This window comes from Canis lupus, chromosome 32, assembly GCF_048164855.1.
Source record: "Canis lupus baileyi chromosome 32, mCanLup2.hap1, whole genome shotgun sequence".
In the NCBI taxonomy this organism is placed as follows: Eukaryota; Metazoa; Chordata; class Mammalia; order Carnivora; family Canidae; genus Canis; species Canis lupus.
This window is the reverse complement of record NC_132869.1, coordinates 5,365,478-5,389,851: the sequence shown is the minus strand read 5'-3', so window position 1 is coordinate 5,389,851 and position 24,374 is coordinate 5,365,478. Positions and strand designations below refer to the sequence as shown.

Sequence of the window (24,374 nt, the reverse complement as noted above, 5' to 3'; positions counted from 1 at the left end):
AAATGAGACCCAATTGGCCAGGGTTCATCCTGGTCACCTTGTGTGGGAATCATTCTGAGGTTAGGCTGAAGAAGTTGGGCCTCTGATGCTGAAACTCCTCAGCTGTTCAAAACCTCTGCAATTTACTTTCACTTTCATTTTAAGAGAAACAACAACAACAAAAAAATCTGACTCTTGGAAGAGACCAAGGCATCCATCTCAATGTGTGAAATGTGACCAGGGGCACAGAGGGCAGGCTCAGAGTTTTCTGGCATTGGTTCAGCTCGGGTTTTTTTCTTTTTCTTTTCTTTCCTTAAAAATTTTATTTATTCGCTCATGAGTCACAGAGAGAGAGGGAGAGACACAGGCAGAGGGAAAAGCAAGCTCCCTGCAGGGAGCCTGATGTGGGACTCGATCCTAGGACCCTGGGATCATGCCCTGAGCTGAAGGCAGGTGCTCAACCGCTGAGCTACCCAGGTGCCCTGTTTTTTTCCATTTTTCCCCCTAAAACTAAAATCCCAGCTTTAGCATAGGCCATAAGCTCACTGAATACACCCACCAGGCTCAAGACCATCAAGCCTAACAGATCTACAGGTTTGCCTCCACTTGAAGAGAGATATGGAGGCATACCTCATTTAATAACTACTTAGAATAATAATATGAGTAGTCATTATCTCAGGTTATAGTGAGGGGATGGAGGCAAAAGAGGAAGGACTCTGACCTAGGTTGCACAGCCCAAGCAGTGCATGGCTCAGGCTGCCATTGAACTTCACATCTGGGTGACTGCTCTGGGAACCTTGAACTTGCTCTCTGATATATAGCTGGTGGCCTTTGACTTCAAGTCCTCATGTCTTTGCTCAGAAGTCAGCTTCTCCGTGAGGACTATTCTGAACACTCCACTTAAAACTGAAGCCCTCCTCCCGCCCCTTCACCCTGCCCCTGCCAAAATTCATCTTCCTTACCCTCTCTATCGCATAGTTTAATGTTTTGTTTCTAACATTGATTTTTAATGTAAGTATCACATGGCAAAGGTCTTTGGGGTTTCCTCATCAAACAATCCCAGATGCTCATACTATACTATTCAATAAAACTTTTTATAATGACAATCTTAAAAAAAAAATCTGTGCTATATGGTAGCTACTAGCCACAAAAACAAAACTGAAAAAGTGGCAAGTGCCACTAAAGGACTGAATTTTTAGTTTTATCTAATTGTATAAATTAAATGTAAACAGCCACGTGTGACTAATAGTTACCATCCTGAATCACATGGGCCTAAAATAAAATCAAGCATAAATACACTCCCAGTAAATATTTGTTAAATGAATGGATTTATAAATAAGTTAATGAGTAAAACATATTTTCCATATAATATACGGCCTACTTCCACTGATTGCAAGTTAAATTTTATATTTTTTCAATAGAATTATTAGCTGAAAAGAGTTTAGATTAAATTAAGAAAAGTTTGAAAATTCAGACATGACTGAAAGTACAAGCACAGATTTCTCAAATTATTGACTCCCTATTGTCATCAGTGACTTAAAACCTTCCAAAACATTTCTGGAAAACAGAATGATAGCAAACCAGCAGCGCATAATGAATTCCCACATACAACAAAAAAAGAGAATGATTACTAGAGTCACTCAATACCTTTTTGACCTTGTTCTTTTTCTCATAAGTCTCTGACAGAGGCTTTTTCTTCTGCTGAGTTGTGTCTTTGGAGAATAAATACTCAAATTCACTAGTATCCTGAATATCAGGTTCTTCTAAGGAATCCCATAAGGTTGGTGTAGCATTTTGGCTTAAAAGAGAAAAATGACAAGGTAAACATTAACCTCAGAACAGAATATCATGAAATTTCTTATTCATTTTATAACTCACTTAAGATATATATATTTATATATATATACAATATATATTTATTTGTATTTCCTTCTAGCAAAACTTGATGAAAAGCTTTTCATGTTACACTTTTTAATGTCAAAATATACTCTAGAACATCAAAGCCGACACCCATTTCCACAAATGAATGATCATCGCATACAATCAAAGAGAGAGAGAGAGATCTAGAGAGATCATATGGGACCAGAAACCCTGGGATTCACAGGATGGAGGCCATGTAAGCTGTTCCTCCCTCAGTCTGTGGTGTTTCTTTCCATCATGGGTAAAAATGAGCATCATATAAATGCTGAAAAGATAACCAATTCTGAGATATTAATGGGATAATTCTTTTAAAAAATTCTTAAAAAGAATAAAATTCTTCACCTTCGACTAAAGTAAAGATTTATTCTCTCTTTGGACTCTTTCTAGTTTTTCTAAAAATGGTTTTTAGGGATCCCTGGGTGGTGCAGCAATTTAGCATCTGTCTTTGGCCCAGGGCACGATCCTGGAGACCCGGGATTGAGTCCCACGTCGGGCTCCCGGTGCATGGAGCCTGCTTCCCCCTCTGCCTGTGTCTCTGCCTCTCTCTCTCATTCTGTGTGACTATCATAAATAAATAAAAAAAATTTAAAAAAAAGGTTTAAAAAAATGGTTTTTAGGATTAGCTCAGGTTAACTTAGGGCAGGACCCATAATTTGTGAACAGACTGAGCTCATTTAAAAATACTTGATTTAATAACTTTTCCCCACCAACAGTTATATTCAACAATGAAAATGAACCAAAAAACTTCATTGTACCAGGCCCACAGAGATTTCAACTAATGCAGCCATGGGGAGGCTGTATTTTTTGTTTCTGTTTTTTGTTTTTGTCTTAGAAAAACAAGGGCACCCTAGTTTTGAAACAAAGAAAGAGAAGATATGGAGAATCAGGTACAAAAGAACAGCCTCTGAGACCACACTTGAAAGGGTTTCCTTCAGAACACATTTTCCCCCAAGTGTCTGCTTTCTTATCTTATTTTCAAACCCATAGACAGAATACCCGTAGACAGAAAAAAATAATGTTTCATTCACACATGTATTGTTTTGTAAATATATGTATATATTATGATCCATAATGTCTATAAGTAACTACCCCTTGTTTTAATATGTATTTTCTCTGTCACTGAAAACTAAAAGAACTATTATTATATGGAGCGGCCCACAAAATTTTTTGATGCTAAAAGGTGATTTTCTTTTTTTTTTTTAAGATTTTATTTATTTATTCATGAGAGACAAACAGAGAGGCAGAGACATAGACAGAGGGAGAAGCAGGCTCCCTGTGGGAAGTCTGATGTGGGATTTGATTCCAAGACTCTAGGATCACACCCTAAGCTAAAGACAGATGCTCAACCACTGAGTCACCCAGGCATCCCTAAAAGGTAATTTTCACATTCAGCACTGTTGGGAAGATGGACTTCTCGGATTTCTGTGTTCACCTTTTGCTATATGGCTGCCTTTCCCATGAAATAGGGACATTTTGGCGTGTTCAGATTCACTTCTCTACACTTTTTAAATAATATAATAATTGAGCCATTTAAGAGTATATGTGTGACATGTATAACACAGGACAGTATAATGAATACCTATAAAATCATCACCCAAGATCTAGAAGACTTCCAATGAAGTACATGCAACCATGTGTTCCTGCCCCAGCCACCCACCTCTACCACTCATTTAACTTCCATTTGAGATGCAAACATCATTAATGTTTAAGTGCTTATCTCAGCAGCACTTAGAAAAGGGGCTCTTGATGACAGAAAAGATGGCAGGGAATTCTGAAGCATGCAGCCTGTTAAGGGTTACTGGTCTGCCCCTCATGAAGGTTCTGGAAAGCTGAGGAGAGGGTATATAGAGGGAGGTGGTGTGATGCATAAGGGAAATTCGATTGTTCAGACCCATCCATCCCCCACCCTCCAACCCTGCACCTGTACTGCTTGGCCTCAGCTCCAAGGACTCTGAGCTCACACTAGTAGGGCTAGTGCTACAACCCACTCCTATTCTAGAGTAAGTAGGCTTTGGCAGGTTGAGCCCTTCCTTCATCACCATGTATTACATCTGATAACGAATAAAAGAATTTTGGAATACTACTTCTCAGTGAGTTGGGGACAGCTAGCATTTGGTGGGTTGGTACCAAGGACTCAATCACTATCGACCATCTCATCTATTATAATGGCCAACTTCCTCTCTCACGACTGAATGTTGAAATCTAGCTCACAAGAAAAGGAAGGTAGAAGAAGGAAGGAAGAAAGACTAGAGGGGAGAAATGGTGGGAGAAGGAGGGAGAAGTGGAAGAAAGAGGAAAGATAAAGGAAAAATAGATATTAGGAAGTCAAAAAAGTAGATAGGCGAGGATTTCTTTTTCTTTAAATAATTCTTCCCTATTCTAGAAGCCAGAAAATAGAAACCAAAGAATGCAAAGGAGAAGTTAAAAATCAGCTCATGTCAGTAGTGAAAAGCCATCTAATTGGATGAGAGGCAGTGAATACATAATAGAGAAAAATCATATTTTACTCCTGGCTCCCCAGAAGACCAAGTACAAAATTTATCATGCATATATTATATACAAAGTGCTCACCTTTCTGGTTATACAAAACACTAAAAGCCCATTTCCTCTCTTTTTGATAAATACACCTCAAATAATTTTAGTTTTGTACATAAATCAATACTATACAGAATCTCTACAGCCTTTTCATGTAAAAGAAGTATCCATGCTCTGAGGGTGCAAAACAATCTTGAGGGACCCACGATAGGAGAGGCTAAATGGCTAAATGTGTGGAGCAGCAGGCAGTGGCCACGTTGCAGTCTTCACGTGGGGAAGTCAGTATATTCATCTCCTTTTCATTTCGCTCAAAGCTGAACTTATAGTGAAACTAGTAAGAGCTTGAGTATGTCATTGTTTTCTTTCTCAAAATGGCCAATGACATAAAGAGGGAAAAACATAATGATTTTCTCCAGCTTGACTCTGTCCCTTCTTGGCCAGTGGGCAAAGGGCCTGTATCTCCCAGCAGTTCTGTTCTACCACTGCTCTGGTGGAGGATGTTGGCTGCTGCTGAAGTCTTGAGGGGAATGGAGTGGGGGCAGGCTAGTAAGACATAGGTGTGGAACACTTACACGTACTGTCAGGACATACCACCCGAGGGCACACAGGTGGGACTCATCACCCTGGAATGTTGGTACATTAATTCAAGAGCACTAATAAGGGAATACAGCTCCAAATAAATATTCTGGGAAACTATTTCTTAGGAAATGTCAACTGAGTCCTGAACGGGACAAAAAGGAATACTAGTATTGCAGCTAATCATTAGGAGCTATTTCAAGATCTTTTCTCTCTCTCTCTCTTTTAAACCATTCATTTGGGAAATAACAAAGTATCAGCATTTTTTTTTTAAAGTATCAGGATTTTCCACACATAAACCCTTGGTCCTTATTTCATGGCTAGAGGAAAGAGGCCAATATGAAGCACATAATCAACGAGGTTCATCATATGCTTAGTTTGAAGGTAATCCCCACTCCTCCTATAGTGGTTTCCAGTTGCTTTATAATTGTAAATTTCATGTTATTTTTCATATCCTGTCTTCCACATACAAAATGTTATATAAATTGAAAGATTCACCACCACACGTTGATTTGAGGAATAAGCTAAAAAATTTACTTTTAAAAATGTGTTCCCTATTTGCTGTTCTTCGCAAACAAATGGACTTCAAATCTAGAGATTGTGAAAAAGCAACCCAACATCTCTCTCATTGTCCTCTTGACAGACTGAAATGAGGCAGAAGAAATTAGATTCAAATATATTTGAATGGAAGTTTCCAACCAACCTATCTTGCTGCCTTACAGACTCAGCTTAACAAGCTCTACAAATGTTAGGTGTGCTATATCAGCACTTTCACTGAAGGGCAACAAGGCATAAGATGTGAGGGCATGTAGCAGTTAGGGGAATGAGAGTTCAAGCAGAGATTTTTCTATTGTTTGACTCAATCCTGACCTAAAGAGCTAATGATTCAGCTATGCCTGGCTCTTCTAATAAAACCCGAAAAATGACACTTACCTGTTAAATGTCCAGATCATAAGGTTGAGGATCCCATCTAAAGACAAGACAGATATTCTAAAAATCTTCAGTGAACCTAAGTATAGGTTCAGGCTCAATGTCTTTATGATTACTTGCTAGCTGTAGCGATGTTGGAGAAGGCTCTAACCTAGACCACCGCTCTTCTCTAACAAGAGTCTGTAAAATGGAACCTTTATCTTACAGAAGGATCTGACATTGTAGACACTGTTTCTTCCAGCAAGAGTCTGTAATAAATACAGACAAGACCTGGTAGAGGCACACATTCTCCCCCTAAACATTCGAACCTTGTTTATCCAAGGTATTCACTGTACTGTATCTGAGAATGAATGCTACAGTACACAGATATCCAACTGGTAAGAATAAAATGTCACTTGTGCAAAATCCTGGGAATTCACAATCTGAGAAGGGGCCAGAGGACTGAGGCTTACCTTTTATCACTTATTTGTATTCTAGTCCAGTACAAAGGCTTCATGGGGCAGCTTGGCTCAATGGCTGGCTTCCGAGGACACTGGCTAGAAGGGCCAACTCCGAAGAAAAGTCCAGGAGGAGGTGGGGGTGCAAGTCCTGGAGGTGTGGGAGCAGGAGGAGGCCCCCCACTGTTGAGCAGAGTAGAGGAATTAGGAAGCGGTGGTGGAGGAGGAGGCAGAGGAGGCCCAGCACTTGGCGGCAGTGGAAGGGGTGGAGGGGGTGGCGGTCCAGCACTCACAGGTGGTGCTGGAGGTACTGGTAGCAAAGGTTCAAGTCCAGGGGGGAGGGGAGGGGGAGGAGGGGGAGGGATGACTGCTGGTAGGGGTGGTGCAGGAGGGGGAGGTGATGTCTTTTGCTGACTTGGTGAAATGCATTCCACAGCCTGAAGTGGTACATGGATGTCTTTGTTGTCATTTGGGGGAGAAAGCTGACTTAAAGAGGAGATATTCAGCTTTTTGGGTATTATCTGGTTATTTCTGATTGTCTTGCCTTCACCTTCACAGGGTTTGAGAAAAGTCTCTCTGTCTGTCTGGATGCACACATTTCTGTAGGTCTTTGGAGGATGATCATCGTCAGTGGAGATACACGCATCTCTCATCTCTTCACATCCTCCTCGCCGTCGGTGTTCTAACTCCTGTTTGAGATTTTCAATGGTTTCTTCTAGTCTTGCTGTAACCACGGCATGCTCCCCTCGGATATGAAATGCCTGAAGTTCAAACTGAGCCTGTAGAGACAGCAGTGAGGAAGAAAGTAAAAGAATTTATAAAAAAACAAATATCAGAAATAAAAACTTCAAAGCTATCCCTGGGCCACCATAGCACAGCCCACATCAACACAGGGAAAGACAGAGATATTCTTTAGAGGATTTAACAGGCTATAAATTTCACCTTATGAATTTGCTGGGGGAATAATTACCATAGATTAAGGCTTAAAGCAAAACTGCCCCCCTAAGAACTTGCACCGAGTTTTAATATCAAATGCAAAACAAAGTGTTCATAACAATATGCACATGCTTGAATATATCTTTCACTACTTTTGGCTTGGAAAAAGAAAAAAAAATGGAGATACTAGCCAGAAGGCTATCCTCATAGTCTCCTTACCTCTTCTATTGGGTTTCTGGGCCAACACAGCAGAAACAAAAGGTGTGAGAAGAAGCTATCACACGTGTAATTTCTAGAGGTTTCCACATCAAAGCTGTTTCTGATCAGTATTTGGGTCTACTTCATAATCTTTCATAATATGGTAATAAATAAGCAATACAAATGCACAGAAAATGGGAACATTAAGGTTTGCTCTTTTTCTCTTCCACATACCCAGTATTTTAAACTATATTTTATAAGACATTGACCTTTTTTCTATCTCAATTTTTTATTTGAATTCTAATTAGTTAACATATAGTGTAATATTGGTTTCTGGAGTAGAACTTCATGATTCCTCACTTACATAAAACCTCCAGCACTCATCACAACAAGTGCCCTCCTTAATACTCATCACCCATTCAGTTCATTCTCTGCCTACCTCCCTCCATCAACCCTCAGTACCCTCAGTTTGTTCTTCATAGAGTCTCTTATGGTTTGCTTTTCTTTTTTTCCCCTTCCTCTATGTTCATCTGTTTTGTTTTTTAGATTCCACATATAAGGGAAATCATATGGTATTTGTCTTTCCCTGACTGACTTATTTCACTCAGCATAACACCCTCTAGCTCCATCCATGCCATTGTAAATGGCAAGATTTCATTCTTTCTGATGGTGGAGCAATATTCTGTTATATGTGTGTGTATACACACACACACACACACACACACACACACACCACTTCTTCCTTATCCACTCATCAGTCAGTGGCCATTTGGGCTCTTTCTATAATTTGGCTATTGTTGATAATGTTTTTTTTATAAACATCAGGGCACATGTGTCCCTTCAAATCAGTATTTTTGTGTCCTTTGGGTAAATATATAGTAGTATGATTCCCGGGTCATAGGGTAGTTCTAACTTTTTGAGGAACCTCCAAATTTTCTCCAGAGTGGCTACACCAGTTTGCATTCCCACCAACCGTGTAAGAACATCCCCCTTTCTCTGCATCCTTGCCAATATGTTGTTTCCTGTGTTAATTTTAGCCATTCTGACAGGTGTGAGATGGTATCTCATTGTGGTTTTGTTTTTGTATTTGTTTTGTATTTCCCTGACGGCAAGTGATGTTGAACATGTGTCTATTGGCTATCTGGATGTCTTCTTTGGAAGAATGTCTGCATATCTTCAGCCCATTTCTTAATTGGATTATTTATTTCCTGAGTGTTTGAGAAGTTTTTTATAGATTTTGGATACTAACCCTTTATCAGATATGTCATTTGCAAATATCTTCTACCATTTCATAGGTTGTCTTTTAGTCTTATTCATGGTTTCCATTGCTGTGCAGAAGCCTTTTTTCTTGATGAAGTTCCAATAGTTCATTTTGCTTTTGTTTCCCTTGGGTCCAGAGACATGACTAGTAAGAAATTGCTATGGCTGAGGTCAAAGAGGTTACCTGCCTGTGTTTTCCTCTAGGATTTTGATGAATTTGTGTCTCACATTTAGGTCTTTCATCCATTTTGGATTTTTTTTATCTATATGGTGTAAAACAGTGGTCCAGTTTTCCCATCACCATTTGTTAAAGAGACTTTTTTTCCATTGGGTAGTCTTTCCTGCTTTGTCAAACATTAGTTGACCATAAAGTTGTGGGTCTATTTCTGGGTTTTCTATTCTGTTCCAATGATCTATGTGTCTGTTTTTTGTGCCAGTTCCATACTATCTTGATGCCTACAGCTTTGTAACAGAGCTTGAAGTCTAGAATTGTGATGCCTCCCAGCTTTGCTTTTCAAGATTGCTTTGGCTATTCAGGGCCTTTGTGGTTCCATACAAATTTTAACATTGTTTGTTCTAGCTCTGTGAAAAATGCGGGTGATATTTTGTTAGGGATTGCATTCAATGTGTAGATTACTTTGGGTAGTATAGACATTTTAACAATTTATGTTCTTGCAATCCATGAGCATGGAATGTTTCCCATGTCTTTGTGTCCTCTTCAATTTCTTTTATTAGTGTTGTGTAGTTTTCAGAGTATAGATCATTTACCTCTTTGGTTAGGTTTACTTCTAGATATCTTAAAATTTTTGGTGCAGTTGTAAATGGGAAGGACATTCACCTTTTTAAACACTTATCTTTTCAGGTATTTCAATGCCTTGAGAGTCTATGGTTTTACACTTATTAGCACAGAGCTGACATGCTCTCGATCATTAACTAGTCTGTTTCCTCGGCTTCAAAGCCTTTAGCCTACTATGATTAAATGGGAAGCAGTCAAATTTATGGTGTTATTAGGGTTTCTAGAATCCAGTTTCATGGTAATTAAAAATTCCTGATGACCTTATTTAATTTCTGCCTTTCTCGTCAGATTATACATTCCATGAGATACAATCAGGGAGGCTACCTGCCTTCACCTCTGTATCCTAGCAGCTAGCATGACAAGTACATAATACTGAAGAGATGGATAGATAAAAACCACTGCAACAGTTCTATCCAGTCATTGTCCTATGGGCCTTCCTGATGGCTAACCAAACTCTTCACTATAATTTCAGCCCCCAAATGTCTAGAACGCCAAAGTGTATACAAGAGCAGATCCTTTTTGCATAGGAAAGGTAGAGAATATTTGTAATGACCTCATCAGAGAAGGTAAAGACATGTGAAAATTCTCCACATTAAGACAAATTTTTTATACTAATTTTATACTATAGAAAGCTGTATTTATACTAGTCTTTTCCCCTTATGAACCAACTCCCAAATAACTGTGGTCAGAAGAGCCAGAGTCAAGGTTTTTCTAAAGTTGATTTTTTTTTTTCATCTGTGAACACAGATGATGTGTTCATCTGATGCAACTCTGAAAAAAACAGGAGAAATCTAGACACCATCTATTTCTTGTACAGCAAGTTAGGCACCTGAGCTCTAGATTCATACTTCCTGGTTTGCAGCCCAGCTTAGCCATTTGGTAGCTTTATAACCTTATACAGGGAACTTTGTGTCTTCAAGCCTGAGTTTCCCCAAGTGTAAAGTGAAGATGATCATGTGCCATTTCAAGGGTTTTTAGAAAGGTATATGACATCTGAATAAATGTTACTATCATTTAGTAACATTTACTAATGTTACTGTTGCTAATGCTAATAGAAGAAAAGACTAACAGATTTTCAATGATTCTTTCACATTTCCAAATAATGCCACCTTTGTGGAATGATGGGCACAAGACCAGGAAAAGCTTTGTCAAGTCTGGATAAACAAGACATTTCAAATATAAAAGTTTGCCCAGTCTTTCCAGAGTTCAACTACCAAGTGCCTGGAAGTAATTTCAAACTTCATTCAACTATGTGATCAAGATTATCTGTGTTTCAACGACCTGCCCATCGCCATCTGTTCCCCACTCCCCTGCCCACCTCTATCTACAGCCTGCCTTGATGACCACAGAATCCCTCACCAACATGACAGTTTCATTACAGTGACTGATTCTTTTCTGCCACAAACTAACTCTTGCCTGTTGTTCCCAACTAACCTTCTTCCAAGAAATTTGAGACAAATAGCAATGATAAACTAATAACTTTCTTCAATTTTCAATTTCTTAATATGAAAAAGTTGCAAAGACACGTTCCACTGAGAAACATTCCCTCAATCACATGACTGACCTGCATCTACAGCAAACACCTTGGTCCTGCCCCACCCCCTCTCAACCAATGGTCTTCTGAAGCCACTGGAGCTGATATATGGACCTACACACTGTTTTGGTGACTATAGCGCATTTGCTTAGTTCAGTGGGGTAGAGCGCAAATCAGGCAGATTATTTGACCTCTCTGGACCCCCATTAGTACCATGGGGATATTAACAGATTCCACCTCACAAGACAGCTAAGAAGTAAATGAGTCGATAAACATAAAACAGTATATAAAGGAGTATTTGGAACACAGTAGGTGCCACATCAATTTGCCATCATTATTACTGTTTCTTTGCTGCCTGACAGATCCCAGAGGCCAGTGGCCACACCATCTTGCTTTCAGCTCTCCGCAGGCTCCTCACACCATGTTCTATCCATCTAAAGCAAAAATAGGGCAGCCCCAGTGGCACAGCGGTTTAGTGGTGCCTGCAGCCCAGGGCGTGATCCTGGAGACCCGGGATCGAGTCCCACATCAGGCTCCCTGTGTGGAGCCTGCTTCTCCCTCTGCCTTGTCTCTGCCTCTCTGTGTCTCCATGAATAAATAAATAAAATCTTTTAAAAAAATAAAGCAAAAACAAAGATACCTCTTTTTTTTGAAGGGGTGATGGGGAGGGGCAGAGGGAGAGGGAGAATCATCAAGCAGACTCCCCGCTGAGCAAGAGCCCCACACGGGGCTTGATCTCAGGACCCTTAAATCATGACCTGAGCTGAAATCAAGAGTCGGATGCTTAACCGACTGAGCCACCTAGGCACCCCTAAAGATATCTTCTTTAATCCGTTCTATCTGTTGCCCTTTCTCATTGTCTCTTCTTCACAGCGGAATTTTTGGTGAAAAAAGCATACAACTCTTGCTTCATCTATTTTCTCATCCATTCCCCTTTAATCCAATTACAACTGGCTTCTGCCCCCTGTCCCTCACCCCCAACTCTTTGAAATCCTGTGATTTGAGTCTTATATTTGGTCAGCACTTTGCAGTTATCTTGTCCTCTAGGCTGTATTGTTAGAGTTGACTATTGTCCATGCCTTGAGATTTTCCCTGCTTCCCTGAACCCTATATACTTTCTCTACCCACCCCCACTTTCCTCCCATTCCTCAGCTCTCTCCAGTCAGTCTGGAGACTCCTCTCCCTCCATTCATCCCTTAAATGTTGTTCCCCAGACATCTGGCTTGCCATTTTACCCTTATCACACAATCTTTCTAGACCATCTTGCATGCTTATATGGTAAGCAATAATTACTTACTAGACAATATTACTTCCAAAGTGGTACCTTAAACTCATAATTCCAACTATTCTCTTGACAGGTCTACCTGCACCTCAAATTCAACATGTATGAACTCATCATGAACTCATCATTGCCAAACCTCAATTTGTTCCTCCTCTGAAATTCCTTCTTGCAGTTAATGGCATCATCATCTTCCCAGTCATCACATTCAGAAACCTGGATGTCCTACTGGATTTCTTGTTTTCTCTCTCTCATTCCCATCATATGGTTTATCAACCAACCTCACTGATTTCTCTGATTCATTTCCTTCCTTTCATCCCAACTGCCTCAACTTTTCACTGGGTCCTCTTTCTCTGGACAAAGGAAAGAGCCACCTAACTAATCTTCCTGACCACAGTTTAGCCATACTGGTTCCAGGAGAATTTTTTTTAATAAGTAAAGATTTCTATTCCTTAATATCTCCTTAATAATTGGCCATTGGGATGCCTGGGTGGCTCAGCGGTTGAGCATTTGCCTTCGGCCCAGGGTGTCATCCTGGAGTCCCGGGATCGAGTCCCACGTCTGGCTCCCTGCAGGGAGCCTGCATCTCCCTCTGCCTGTGTCTCTGCCTCTCTCTCTCCTCTCTCTGCATCTCTCATGAGGAAATAAATAAATTAAATATTTAAAAAAAATAATAATTGGCCATTACTTACAGACTGACACCAAAACTTCTTAGCCTGGACCTAATGAAGTCTCCTCTGATCTATTTTCTGTCAACTTTCTTCACTTTTGGCTCCTACCTCTTCCCCAGATATGCCCTGGACACCATTCTTGCATAGCATCTTGCCTCTCCCAGGACCATGTTCTTTTATGCATCTGGGCCCTTGCAAACACTGTTTTCTCTCAACTCCCCTCCTCGCCCACAGACCCAAAGTAAGGGGGACAGATCACTAAGCATAGATTTCATGAGTGGCTTCCTCACAATCTGTATCCACTGATATGAAGAATTCCCAAATAAGAAAGAATACCGAGTTCCATGTACTCCATTCCAATATGTTGGGATTATAATAAGAAAGCCTCTGACCACTTAAATTCAAATGGCCCAAACAGACAACTTATCTTTGCCCTTCCCAGTTTACAACCCCTTCTGATATTGTCTTGATTGTGGCTCAGGAGGACAGCATGGCAGAGTAATTCAAAATGATTAAAGTAGGAAGTACCTCATTCACTCTGCATCTGTCCACATCCTAGAAAAATTATTTCAAGTTGCACCTAGCTATAATAATGAAGCATCTCAAGTCCACACATACTATGTGAATTGAGGCTTTGGCAAAGCTAGTTTTTAACCCTGTTTTCCACTCGACTTCTTGTTAAGCGCCCCTTTGCACATCCACTTTGCACATGGAAACCTCTCCTTTACCTAGAGCCACAGCTAGAAGGACTGCTAGTGATTTGGTGAATCACTGAGTAGAACTTTTTGTCAGGTAATCATGTACTCCTTCCTGGACATTGTTTGCCTAAGGTCATAGGAGTACTTATGAAATGTCAAGCCTTATTTCCTTATAGCCAAAGCTACAGATGATGTTGGGTCAAGAGAACATAATCCTTTTGAATCCTGGTGACTCTCCTTTCAGTCTCCTTTACTTTCATATTGAACATGATACTCATACACAGGAGACAAGATAGTTATGAACCTTCCATTTATTCCTAGTTAAATGATCTTTGGATCATATGAAGCACTAGGAGTTTCCCTCTCCCTGCCCCCTCCCTGTTACAAATTTGTTCTTTCTACATTCATCCCAATATATCATTTGAAAGGAGACAGGTGCTAACGTTTGACACCTTTCCAGGATTCCTCAGTTTTATTTACCAGATGCCATCCATGTTTTACTCACCTTCTTCTACTCATAACTTGAATTGCTTCTACTGCCTTCATTTTTAATTGTACCCTCTTCCCACTTGCAATAGCCTAGTGATCTATATCTGTCTCCTTCTAAGAAAGATTCAAATTCACAATCCTTATGAGAACAACCCCAATTAAACCATTATGTTTTAATTTTCCTTTTCTTTACTGGCTTTACTTATATCTATTTAATGTCATGCTTCTCAGCCTGCTCCCCCTTAGAAACACCTAGAGAGCTCTGTAAAAGATACTTATGAGCAGGACCATCCTCAGAGATCTGAGATGGTATCCTTGCACTGATATCCTTAAAGCTTGCCAAGGGATTCCAAAGGGCATCCAGAGTTGAAATCAATAGCAACTGTCCTTCATCGTCACTCTGCTCCAAGCACAGCCGAGACAGCATGATGCTACAATATCAGTGCATTCTTTTTAGCAATGACTTACCTGTGGGTCATTTCAGAACTGCCAAACAAAGACGTGCTATTTGAAAAAGCCCCTTCCTGATTCTGATATGTCCCTCTAAGGGGACTACCCCTTCATTACCTATATTGAAAATAGTTATTCTTGACAGCAGGTAAGTCTACATTCTTTCCAAAATACCTCATGGCTCTTTAAAACCTGGCCTCTGCTAACTTTTCCAGATATTTCCCTATACTTTCCCTTGTGCCACGCCGTTACAGAATCAAGCATACATTCAAATCTCACATTTTTATGCTTTTGCACATGCTTTTTGCACTACTTAAAAACACCTTTTCTCTCCATTTTCACCTAGCAAAATCCCCAAAGGAAAATTCAGTCAAGTTCAGCTGAATCTTCTGGCTTAAACTTTTCTTGACTTCTCTTGACGAAAGTTTTTCTTTGACTTTGTCGCCAAAGAACTTGCTAGGTTCACATAACATTATAGCCATTTATGCTTATCTCTTTGTAAATCTAAAAGCGCCAGGCAGTTGGGGACCATGCCTTATTCATGTTTGAACATTGCACATTGCTTGGCTAGCTAGTGATCCATAAATGCTTATGGAATTGAATTATTTCCTTAGTTTTAAATATTCAGATTTCTTTGTGCCTCTGTATTACCCACACAACTAGACTTGCAGCTTCAGAAAAATTTTAAAACAGAATCACATGTAGTACTTCCTCTTTGACGGTCCCAAGCACAACATAAACTATGAGATTTCATAGTCGTATTGCCTACAAAATTCAAATAAAAGATCCAGGGTTGTTTTTTTCTTTTTTAGAGTGTGGGTATTTCTAAAAGTTGACATTCATTTTAATTTTAACAACTCAAAATACTGTAGATTAGTGTACTTTCCACAACAGTCTTAAAGGCTGATCCCAGAAGTATAATAAACTATCCAGTAGAACTGAACCACATTTGTGATTTTAATCTGATTAGGGACTGGACTCTAGGTAACTCCCCCAGCCTCCTCAGGGGCTGGTCCTTCCTTCCCCTTACCAAATCCTCACTATTTTTTAATATCCTTCACATTACCAACTACTCAGAGATATCATTGAAGGAACACACTGTACTGAAACCCAAGCAACAGAGGGAGTCTTTTGCTTCTCTGGTCCCCACAAACAAGGCTGTCAAAAAGAACGTGGAAAAGTGCCTGCTAATGAAAGACATCATGATGGTGCCAAACAATGTGGAAAAATCATCTGTTAGCATTCTGTTGTTATGAACAATCTCTCCCAGTGATGCTGCCAGGGCCAGTAAAAAATCAGGTTATCTACTATACAACTCGAGTAAGTCAGCCTTTTCCAGGGACTCTCCCAAATTCTACATTCGAGGCTGGGGAAAGTTAGAATATTCCCCGGGACTGCACAGAAGCACAACTGAAGCTTCACCACTTCGGAGAAGTAGAGTCTGAGCAGCCAGAAGGAAAGAAAACAGGGCTCAAGAGCATCAAGTGCCTCAAAGGGATGGAATTGGGGCCTTACAGAGTGCTCAGGTGAGGTGAGAAGACAGTGACTGTATGGCTTTGGATGTGCGCACCCTGGCTTTTCTATTTTGTTTTTGAAGGCTGCACAATGGCAGTTAGGGTTCCTGACAAGTGTCTCATGACACTTATTACTATAAAAACCAGTCTCTATTAACAACAACAACAAAAAAATGGCATCGGGCTTGACAAAATTCCCAAAAGCTAACAAAAGCTGGTTTTAATGAACTATTATCAATAATTTTTTTTTATTCTTATAAGAAATAAATCACATCATGTTATAACTAAGAGGCCATCTCAAGGACACTCAAAAACATGAGGCACATCTGATACATCAACGTAATTAGAACTTGCTAGGAGGAATAAATAAATAAACTGGGCAGGAAAAGGAGTAAAGAGCAATCAAAAGATAAAATGGCACTTAAGTTGACTTGGGAGTAAAACCCATTCTATGCAAAGCTGTAGAATACAAAGTTAAATTGCGCATGTAAAAATGGTGCTATCTCCAGTAATCGTCTACCATGCTGCTGCTCAGTCAAGATAGTGAGAGAAAAGAAACCAACATAAAGTAAGTGTGCTAGACGCCATGCCAGATGCCTTAATTTAATCCTTGCAACTCTGCAAGGCAGACAGTCTGGGGGATGTGTTAACTTCTGTAAGACCCCATATCTGGAAAATGGTGACAAAGAAACTTAAATCTGGTTGATAGTAAATTCACACTTCTTCCACTTTACCATTTTGAATTGACAGAAGCTAAAATAATAGTATTTCATAATAATGTTTAAAACTGAAAAACAGCTAACACACAATGTTAGTTTCAGGTATACAACCCAGTAATTCAACCACACTATATGTTCTACAGTGCTCACCACAGATGTTTAGCTACCACCTGTCACCAGACAATGCTTATTACAATACCATTGACTATATTCTCTATCCTGTTCCTTTCATCCTTCTGACTTCTTTATTCCATTACCAGAAGCCTGTACCTCCCACTCCCCTTCACCCATTTCATCCATCCCCCCCCAAACCCTTCCCATCTGGTAACCATAAGTTTGTTCTCTGTACTTATAGGTCTGTTTGGTTTTTTGTTTTTTTAGATTAGACATGTAAGTATCACTACATAGTATGGGTCTTTCTCTGACTTTTTTCACTTGGCACAATACCCTCTAGGTCCATCCATGTTGTCACAAATATCAAGGTCCAGTTATTTTTTAATGACTCAGTAATAGTTCATTGTGTACCATGTCTTCTTTTCTTTAAGATTTATTTATTTATTCATGAGAGACAGAGAGAGGGGCAGAGACGTAGGCAGAGGGAGCAGCAGGCTCTTTGCAGGAGTCCCATGCAGAACTCAATCCCAGATCCTGGGATCATGACCTGAGCCAAAGGCAGACGCTCAACCGCTGAGCCATCCAGGTGTCCCTGTACCACGTCTTCTTTATCCATTCATCTATTGATGGATACTTGGGTCGCTTCCATATCTCATTTAAATAATGTTGCAATAAACAGAGGAGCATATATATCTTTTCAAATTAGTGTTTTCTCTTATATTACTATTTTTAATTTTCTGAGGAAACTCCATGTATTTTCCTATACTGGTTGTACCAATTTACATCCCTGCCATCAATGCACAGGGTTTCTTTTTGTCCACATCCTCACCAACACTTGTTGTTTCTTGTCTTTTTGATTCTAGTCATTCTGACTGGTGTGAGGTGATAGCTCATTATTGTTTTGATTTGCATCTCCCTGATGTTGAGCAACTTTTCATCTGTCTGTTGGCTAGTTGCATGTCTTCTTTGGGAAAATGTCTATTCAGGTCCTCTGCCCATTTTTAAGTCAGATTATTTGGGGGTTTTTGGTGTTGAGTTGTATAAGTTCTTTATGTATTTTTTATATTAACCCTTATTTTATACATCATTTGGAAATATCTTCTCTCATTCAGCGTGTTGCCTTTTCTTTTTATTGACAGTTTCCTTCACCATGCAGAAGATTTTAATTTTAGAGTAGTCCCAATAATGTAGTTTTGCTTTTGTTCCCCTTGCCTGAGGAGTCATATCTAGAAAAGTGTTGCTAAAGCCAATGTCCAAGACATTATTGCCTATGTTTTCTTTAAGAAGCTTTATAGTTTCATTGTCTTACATTAGATCTTTAATTCATTTTTAGTTTTTTTTTTTTTTTTTTGTATTTGGTATAAGAAACTGGTCCATGATAATTATTGAGTAACAACATTACATACTACCTATGGCTTACAATGCATTTGTATTACATTAATGTTTATAATTATGCCAATGACCTCTGACAAGGCTGGTACTGTAACCGTTTTCCAGTTGAAAAAGGGTATAGAGACAGTAAGTAAACTGCCAATGAGATAAACTCAAATTTAGACCTTTTTGCTTTAGATTTTTTCACCTTATCCCAGATCCTCAGTTATTAATAATCCTTCCCATTTAAAATTCTCAAATTGGAATGCCAACACAAAAATAGAGATTTTTTTTTTGACAAAAGATGCTTTCTCAAAAATATTTAAAATATTTGCCCTCTATTCTTCTGGAAAAGAACTGAGTTTTTCTGTTTTTTTTCTGGAATTTCTATTCTGGAATAGATCTGAAGTTTTTTGGTTCCTAGGAAAGAGGAGAAGAAAGCACTGGCTGAGGGTCAAAAGATCTGGATTCTACTCCTGGTTATCTCAGTCATTAGCTACTTGTACTTCCAAATTTTTTTTACTTCCTGTCATCCTCATTTTATTAATATCTAAAATGAGAGATGTAAAATACTTAGTAAGTTTTCCTTTAGTTCTAAAATGCTAATAATTTTCACACCCAAGACTTTATCATATCTCTTTCCCTCAAAACTTCCTAGAATAAAGCATGAGAAAGACTTAAAGCACAATATTATCTAAGCCATATAGGGTCCCAACTCTCATTATTAATGCAAATGTACACATGAGGTCAAACAGACTCATTTAGGTGCTCTGAAAACACACTAGTGGCTCAATTTGCTGTTTCGATGAGGTCATGCTTTATTTTTGCAATCTTAGGTTACTCTGAGGATTCAGGAATATACTTCAAAAATAAACAAATATAACCATGGATCATCATCCAAGGAAATAGTGGGGAAGGAAAACAAAAAAAAGTTTTGAAATCTGGACTGAGGTTCCTACCTGGGAAACAAAACAAAACAAAACTTAATTGTACCCAGAGTGCTCTTGTGGAATAAAAGAAAAAAAAATCATTACTCACAGGGGATTCTGGTAACATTTTATTTCTAACTTATTAACATCACAAAATGTAGGGTAAGTCACAGAATGGATATACCTTGGGATATCCACGAAAATGATTTTCAGACTTCATTTTCACAAAAATTAAATCTAAATTTAATGAGCAAACCCAAGACTGCACGTTTTTGGGCAACGAGCCAAGACACTAACTCCTCTATTAAGAGAGAGGACTTGGAATTTTATGTTGTATTATTATCACCACTGGAACTACAGCCAGTCCAATAAGGTATGTACGACCCATTGAAGAGTACACGTGAGCTTAGAAGCAACAGATGGTAAATACTGATCCTCAATGTGGCGACAAACTGAGGTTCCTCAAGTAAGTATAGCAATTACTTTACTGTTTCCTTCTCAACTCATGAACTGTCTATGAAGGGACACCATTTTATGGCCAATGTCAACCTGTCCCATAGTATCATTTTGGAAACTATAAAGTGGATTCCTCAATTACGTTTGCCACACCTACTACCCAACCTTATATATTTTTTTTTTCCTTGAAGTGAGAAGTGATAGTAGGTCACTTAAATAGTGTTATCAAATGGGAGCAAGTGAGGGGGGGCTAGCTGTTGAGTTCTGTCTGGTACTAAAAGTAAAGGTGACACTTATGCATAAACTCTGGGATTAACGATTAGAAAAAAGTTTCCACATCTTTTCCAAAGCATAGTTCTCTGATAGCAAGGAAGAGATCAGGGCATGATTGTGACAAATATCTACTTATGGACTTAAACTTCATAGTGGTAATATATGAACCAGACAGACTGTATCTCACTTTTACCAAAGTCTGACTACCATCTAATATTCAAATAAGCTTTAATGAGCATCTATAATGCATCAGATCTTGTGAAAAAAGTCAGAGAAATGACATTAATTAAGAAACAATCCATGCTTTGAGACATTCTGGCTGAGAAGAAATATTTGTGAGTTATTCCCAATTTTTAAGACAGCTGAGCTGTATGGATTTTACATTATTATTATTGACACATAACATTTTCCTTGAGAACTAAAAAAAACCAAGGACCATAGTTGATTTGTCCAGCAAAGATATCCCAGGTTATTCATGTTGCTTTTACTACACAAGAACAGGCCACTCCGGGCCTAAACACTTAAAACTAACCTCTCGGAATATATTTTCAATGAGTAAGCCGGAGGATTTGGCTTCCTACCTTAACATTTTGAATAAATGACCAATGATGTGTGCCTAGGCCACAACCACCTTCTCCTTGCCACTTCGAGTCTTCCTAGGGATTAGTCACTTGATAAATCTGCCATTGAATGGATTTAAAATTATAGGCTAATCGACAAGGAAAACAAACAAGAGGGTTTACATGTTTTTCATTAAGATCTGGGCTCTGGCCTAGGACATGTCCTCTAAGGAAGCTAGGAAGGGAAAGGTCTTAAATTTCCAAAAATTGCTCACCCCAGCCAAAAGGCACACTCATTATACAAGATATAAATTGAGATGCCAGAAAAGGGCTCACAAAATTAGGGATAGTCTTCGTTCTCTAAGTAATAGACCCAAGGAGAAATATTTTCTACTATAATTGGAGAGACTGGGTCAGGTAATGGAAAAAACACTAAAATAGCGGTCAGAGTGCCTGGATTTAGTTCAGCATAAGATTGCTGTAGAACCTCAAATTCCCATCTTATCTCTGGCTATTGTCTTCATCTGTAAAATAATCAGGTTAGAAAAAGATCAGAAGGCTTACAAACCAGGTATCTTGGGATCCATGGAGGTATCTAAGCAGTTCTGCAAACACTTAGTTATAATGCTATTTTAAAAGGATATTTAACCTAAGAACAAGATTAGCCTTTAAGAAAGACATAAAGTTATATGAAAAAAAATATACCCATTTCAATACTAATGGCACATCTAGTACTAAGGTATTTGGCTTTGTTTACGTTTTTCCGGCAATCTGGAATACAAAGTTTTCCCTGACATATTTCAGGATCTGTTTGGATGTTTTGAAGACAAATTTCATTGATTAGGAAAGTTGTAACTCTACACTGGTCTCTCTTTTAAAATTCAAGCTTGCACTTATACATGCAGGTATATCGCTACAGCAGAGTTAACATATTTAATTAAGCAGAGCCAAGGCTCAGGTTCATCAGCTCTGTGCAGGCTCCTACATTGGCAAACCAGTCTGTTGTTTGATAAAAAGCAAAAGAATGAGCAGAAAAACAGGCGATTCTGGCACTTATTTTCATAATTGATGCTTTTAGACAGAGTGATGTGAATGATTAAAAATAACTGCAGCCATTTTTAATTGTCACTAATTCAACTGTAAAAATTCCCTGCAATTCATATTTCAATCTTAGGTATTGTTTTAACTGAATGCAACCTTAGGATTCTAAGGGAAATTTTTTAAATTGCTCCCATTTTTAACTATATATTTTATAAAATGTGATTTTTTTGTGATTTTATTTTAGTAAAATAAAAAAAGTAATTGGATGCTATGGTTAATATAAGACTCAAAACTTAAAACTCCTAAATTCAAGTTTGTGTTTATCAAAAAAGCATCTTCATGAAAACATGTAAGAGTACCTTTATGATCCTGGATTAGACAGAGTTTTTTTTTTTAATTGAAGTATAATTAACATGCAGTGTTATATTAGTTTCATATGTATAATACAGAAATTCAACAATTCTATACATTACTCAGTGCTCGACATAGTAAATGTACTCTTAACGAGGTCTTAAATATGCCATCAAAAGCAAAATCCACCACAAAAATTGGTAAATTGGAATTTTTCAAAAGTCCAATTTTTGCAAGGCAGTGTTAAAATAAAACATAAGCCTCAGACTGGGAGAAAATTTTCTGCAAATTACGTATCTGACAAAGACTTGTACCTAGAATGTAAAAAAACTTTCAAAACAAAAATTAAATTAAGGAGGACACATGATGAGATGGGCACTGGGTGTTATATTATATACTGGCAAATTGAATTTAAATAAAATTTAAAAAGAAATTAAAAAAAATAACCTCCTCCTTCCAGGATGGAAGGATTCAAACAGATTCAAATAGCACATGAAAGAAGATACATGAATAACATTTATGCACACAAAAAAGATGCTCAACATCCCTTATCTAAACCACAATGAGATACCACTACATATTTATTGAAAGGAAGGGAGAGAGAGGAAGGAAAACTGACGTATCTGACAATATCATGGACTAGTGAGGATATGAAGCAACTAGGACTCTCCTAGGTGACCAATGGGAACGTAAAATGGCACCCCCACTTTAGAAAACAATTTCCCTGTTCCTTATAAAGCTAAATACACACTTTTTCCATGTTATCCAACAATACCACTTCTAAGTATTTGCCCAAGCGAAATGAGACATCTTAAAATGAAAATCCATATACATATGTTTTTAGCAGCTATATTAATAGTCACTCATGATTATTCTTGTGGGTCAACTTGACTGGGCCACTGGGTGCCCAGTAATTTGGCCAAACATTTTTCAAACTGTTCTTTGAGGGTGTTTTTAAATGAGATTAACATCTGAATCAATCAGTAGACTAAAGCAGACTGAGTAAAGCAGGTTGCTTTCCCTAATGGGGATGGTACTCACCATCCATTCAAGTTTAAGGCCTGAATAGAACAAACTCCTCCTAACTTCCTTTGAACTGAGACTTTAGCCTCTTCCTGCCTTGGAATGGAATCATCAACACTGGCTCTTCCTTGGATCCCAAGCCTGTTGGTCTTCAGGCTGAAGTATGGCACCCATTCTCCGGGTCTCCAACATGTCAACTCACCTTGGAGATATTGGGACTTGTCAGGTTCCATAACTGCATGAGTCATTCCTGAAAATAAATCTTTCTCTATATACACATATACACTCAATTATTTTAGTTTAGTTTAGTTTAGTTTATTATTTTATTTATTTTCTTGTGGAGAACCCTAGCACTTTGCCAAAATTGGAAGCCACCCAAATGTTCTTCAATAGGGAAAGGATAAACAAATGGTGGTACATGCACAAAGTAAAATCTACTCAGAAATAAAAAGGAATGGAATACTCTTAGGTCCAACAATATGGATGAACCTCAAAAGTGTTAAGAAAAGAAGCTGGGGGATGCCTGGGTGGCTCAGTGGTTAAGCATCTGCCTTCAGCCCAGGGTGTGATCCTGGAGTCCCGGATGGAGTCCCGCATTGGGCTCCCTGCATGAAGCCTGCTTCTCTCTCTGCCTATGTCTCTGCCTCTCTTCTCTCTCTCTGTCTCTCATGAATAAATAAAAAAAATCTTAAAAAAAAAAAAAAGGAAAGAAGCTGGACTCAAAAGGCCACATACTATATGACTCCATTCATATCAAAATCTGGGAAAGTCAAGGCTATAGGACAGAAAAAGCAGAAATGGTTGCCAAGGGCTTGAGGTCAGGAGAGAGGATGTTTTCCAAGGCACACAGAAAAATTTTCTGTGGTGATGGAATGTTCTATGTCTTCATTGTGGTTATGGTAACATGACTGCATGGTTTTGTCAAAACTTGTACACTATAAAGGGTGATTTTTAGTGTGTTTAAAAGAATCTCAAATTTAAAAAGCATCTTACAGATTGACATTATAATAATATGTACACATTTGTATAAATTTAAAACTGTAAAATAAATACATACTAATAAAATGCCACCTATCAGTTGGGCTTCCAAGCAACTTTGTTGTGTTTGAGAAGACATTACTACAGACACAGAGTAAAATGAGTCCCAAAAACATCTAAAGAAGTCCCTAGAACAAAGGTCTAACTTCCCTAACATAAAAGTTTAACCTTTCTCATCAATGCTATAGCATTTTCACACTTGTGGCCCAGGTTCTGGAACTTTCTCTGTCTAGGTCAGGGCTCAGATGGGGTTAGTGGTGACCATCTAAGACAGTACCACTACATTCAGCATCATTC

The 24,374-nt window shown here is 38.6% G+C and overlaps 1 protein-coding gene and 1 long non-coding RNA gene across 26 annotated transcripts in view; one reads left to right on the top strand and one right to left on the bottom strand.

Moving 5' to 3' along the window:
* The window catches only part of FMN1 (formin 1), a 433,864-nt gene that overhangs the window by 205,942 nt on the left and 203,548 nt on the right, over nucleotides 1-24,374 (bottom strand). For all 24 annotated transcript variants that reach the window (XR_012022366.1, XR_012022361.1, XR_012022362.1 and 21 more), the window contains 2 exons: nucleotides 6,393-7,156; nucleotides 1,627-1,777 (listed from right to left, as the gene is read on the bottom strand). Coding sequence is in view for 14 of the 24 variants with exons in the window: in XM_072808314.1 (XP_072664415.1) it covers nucleotides 1,627-1,777; nucleotides 6,393-7,156 (915 nt within the window). In the remaining 10 variants the exon portion in view is untranslated. The remainder of the gene's footprint in view (nucleotides 1-1,626; nucleotides 1,778-6,392; nucleotides 7,157-24,374) is intronic.
* LOC140622677 (uncharacterized) overlaps nucleotides 1-24,374 on the top strand; it is a 102,722-nt gene that overhangs the window by 33,306 nt on the left and 45,042 nt on the right. The gene's annotated exons all lie outside the window — the stretch shown is intronic.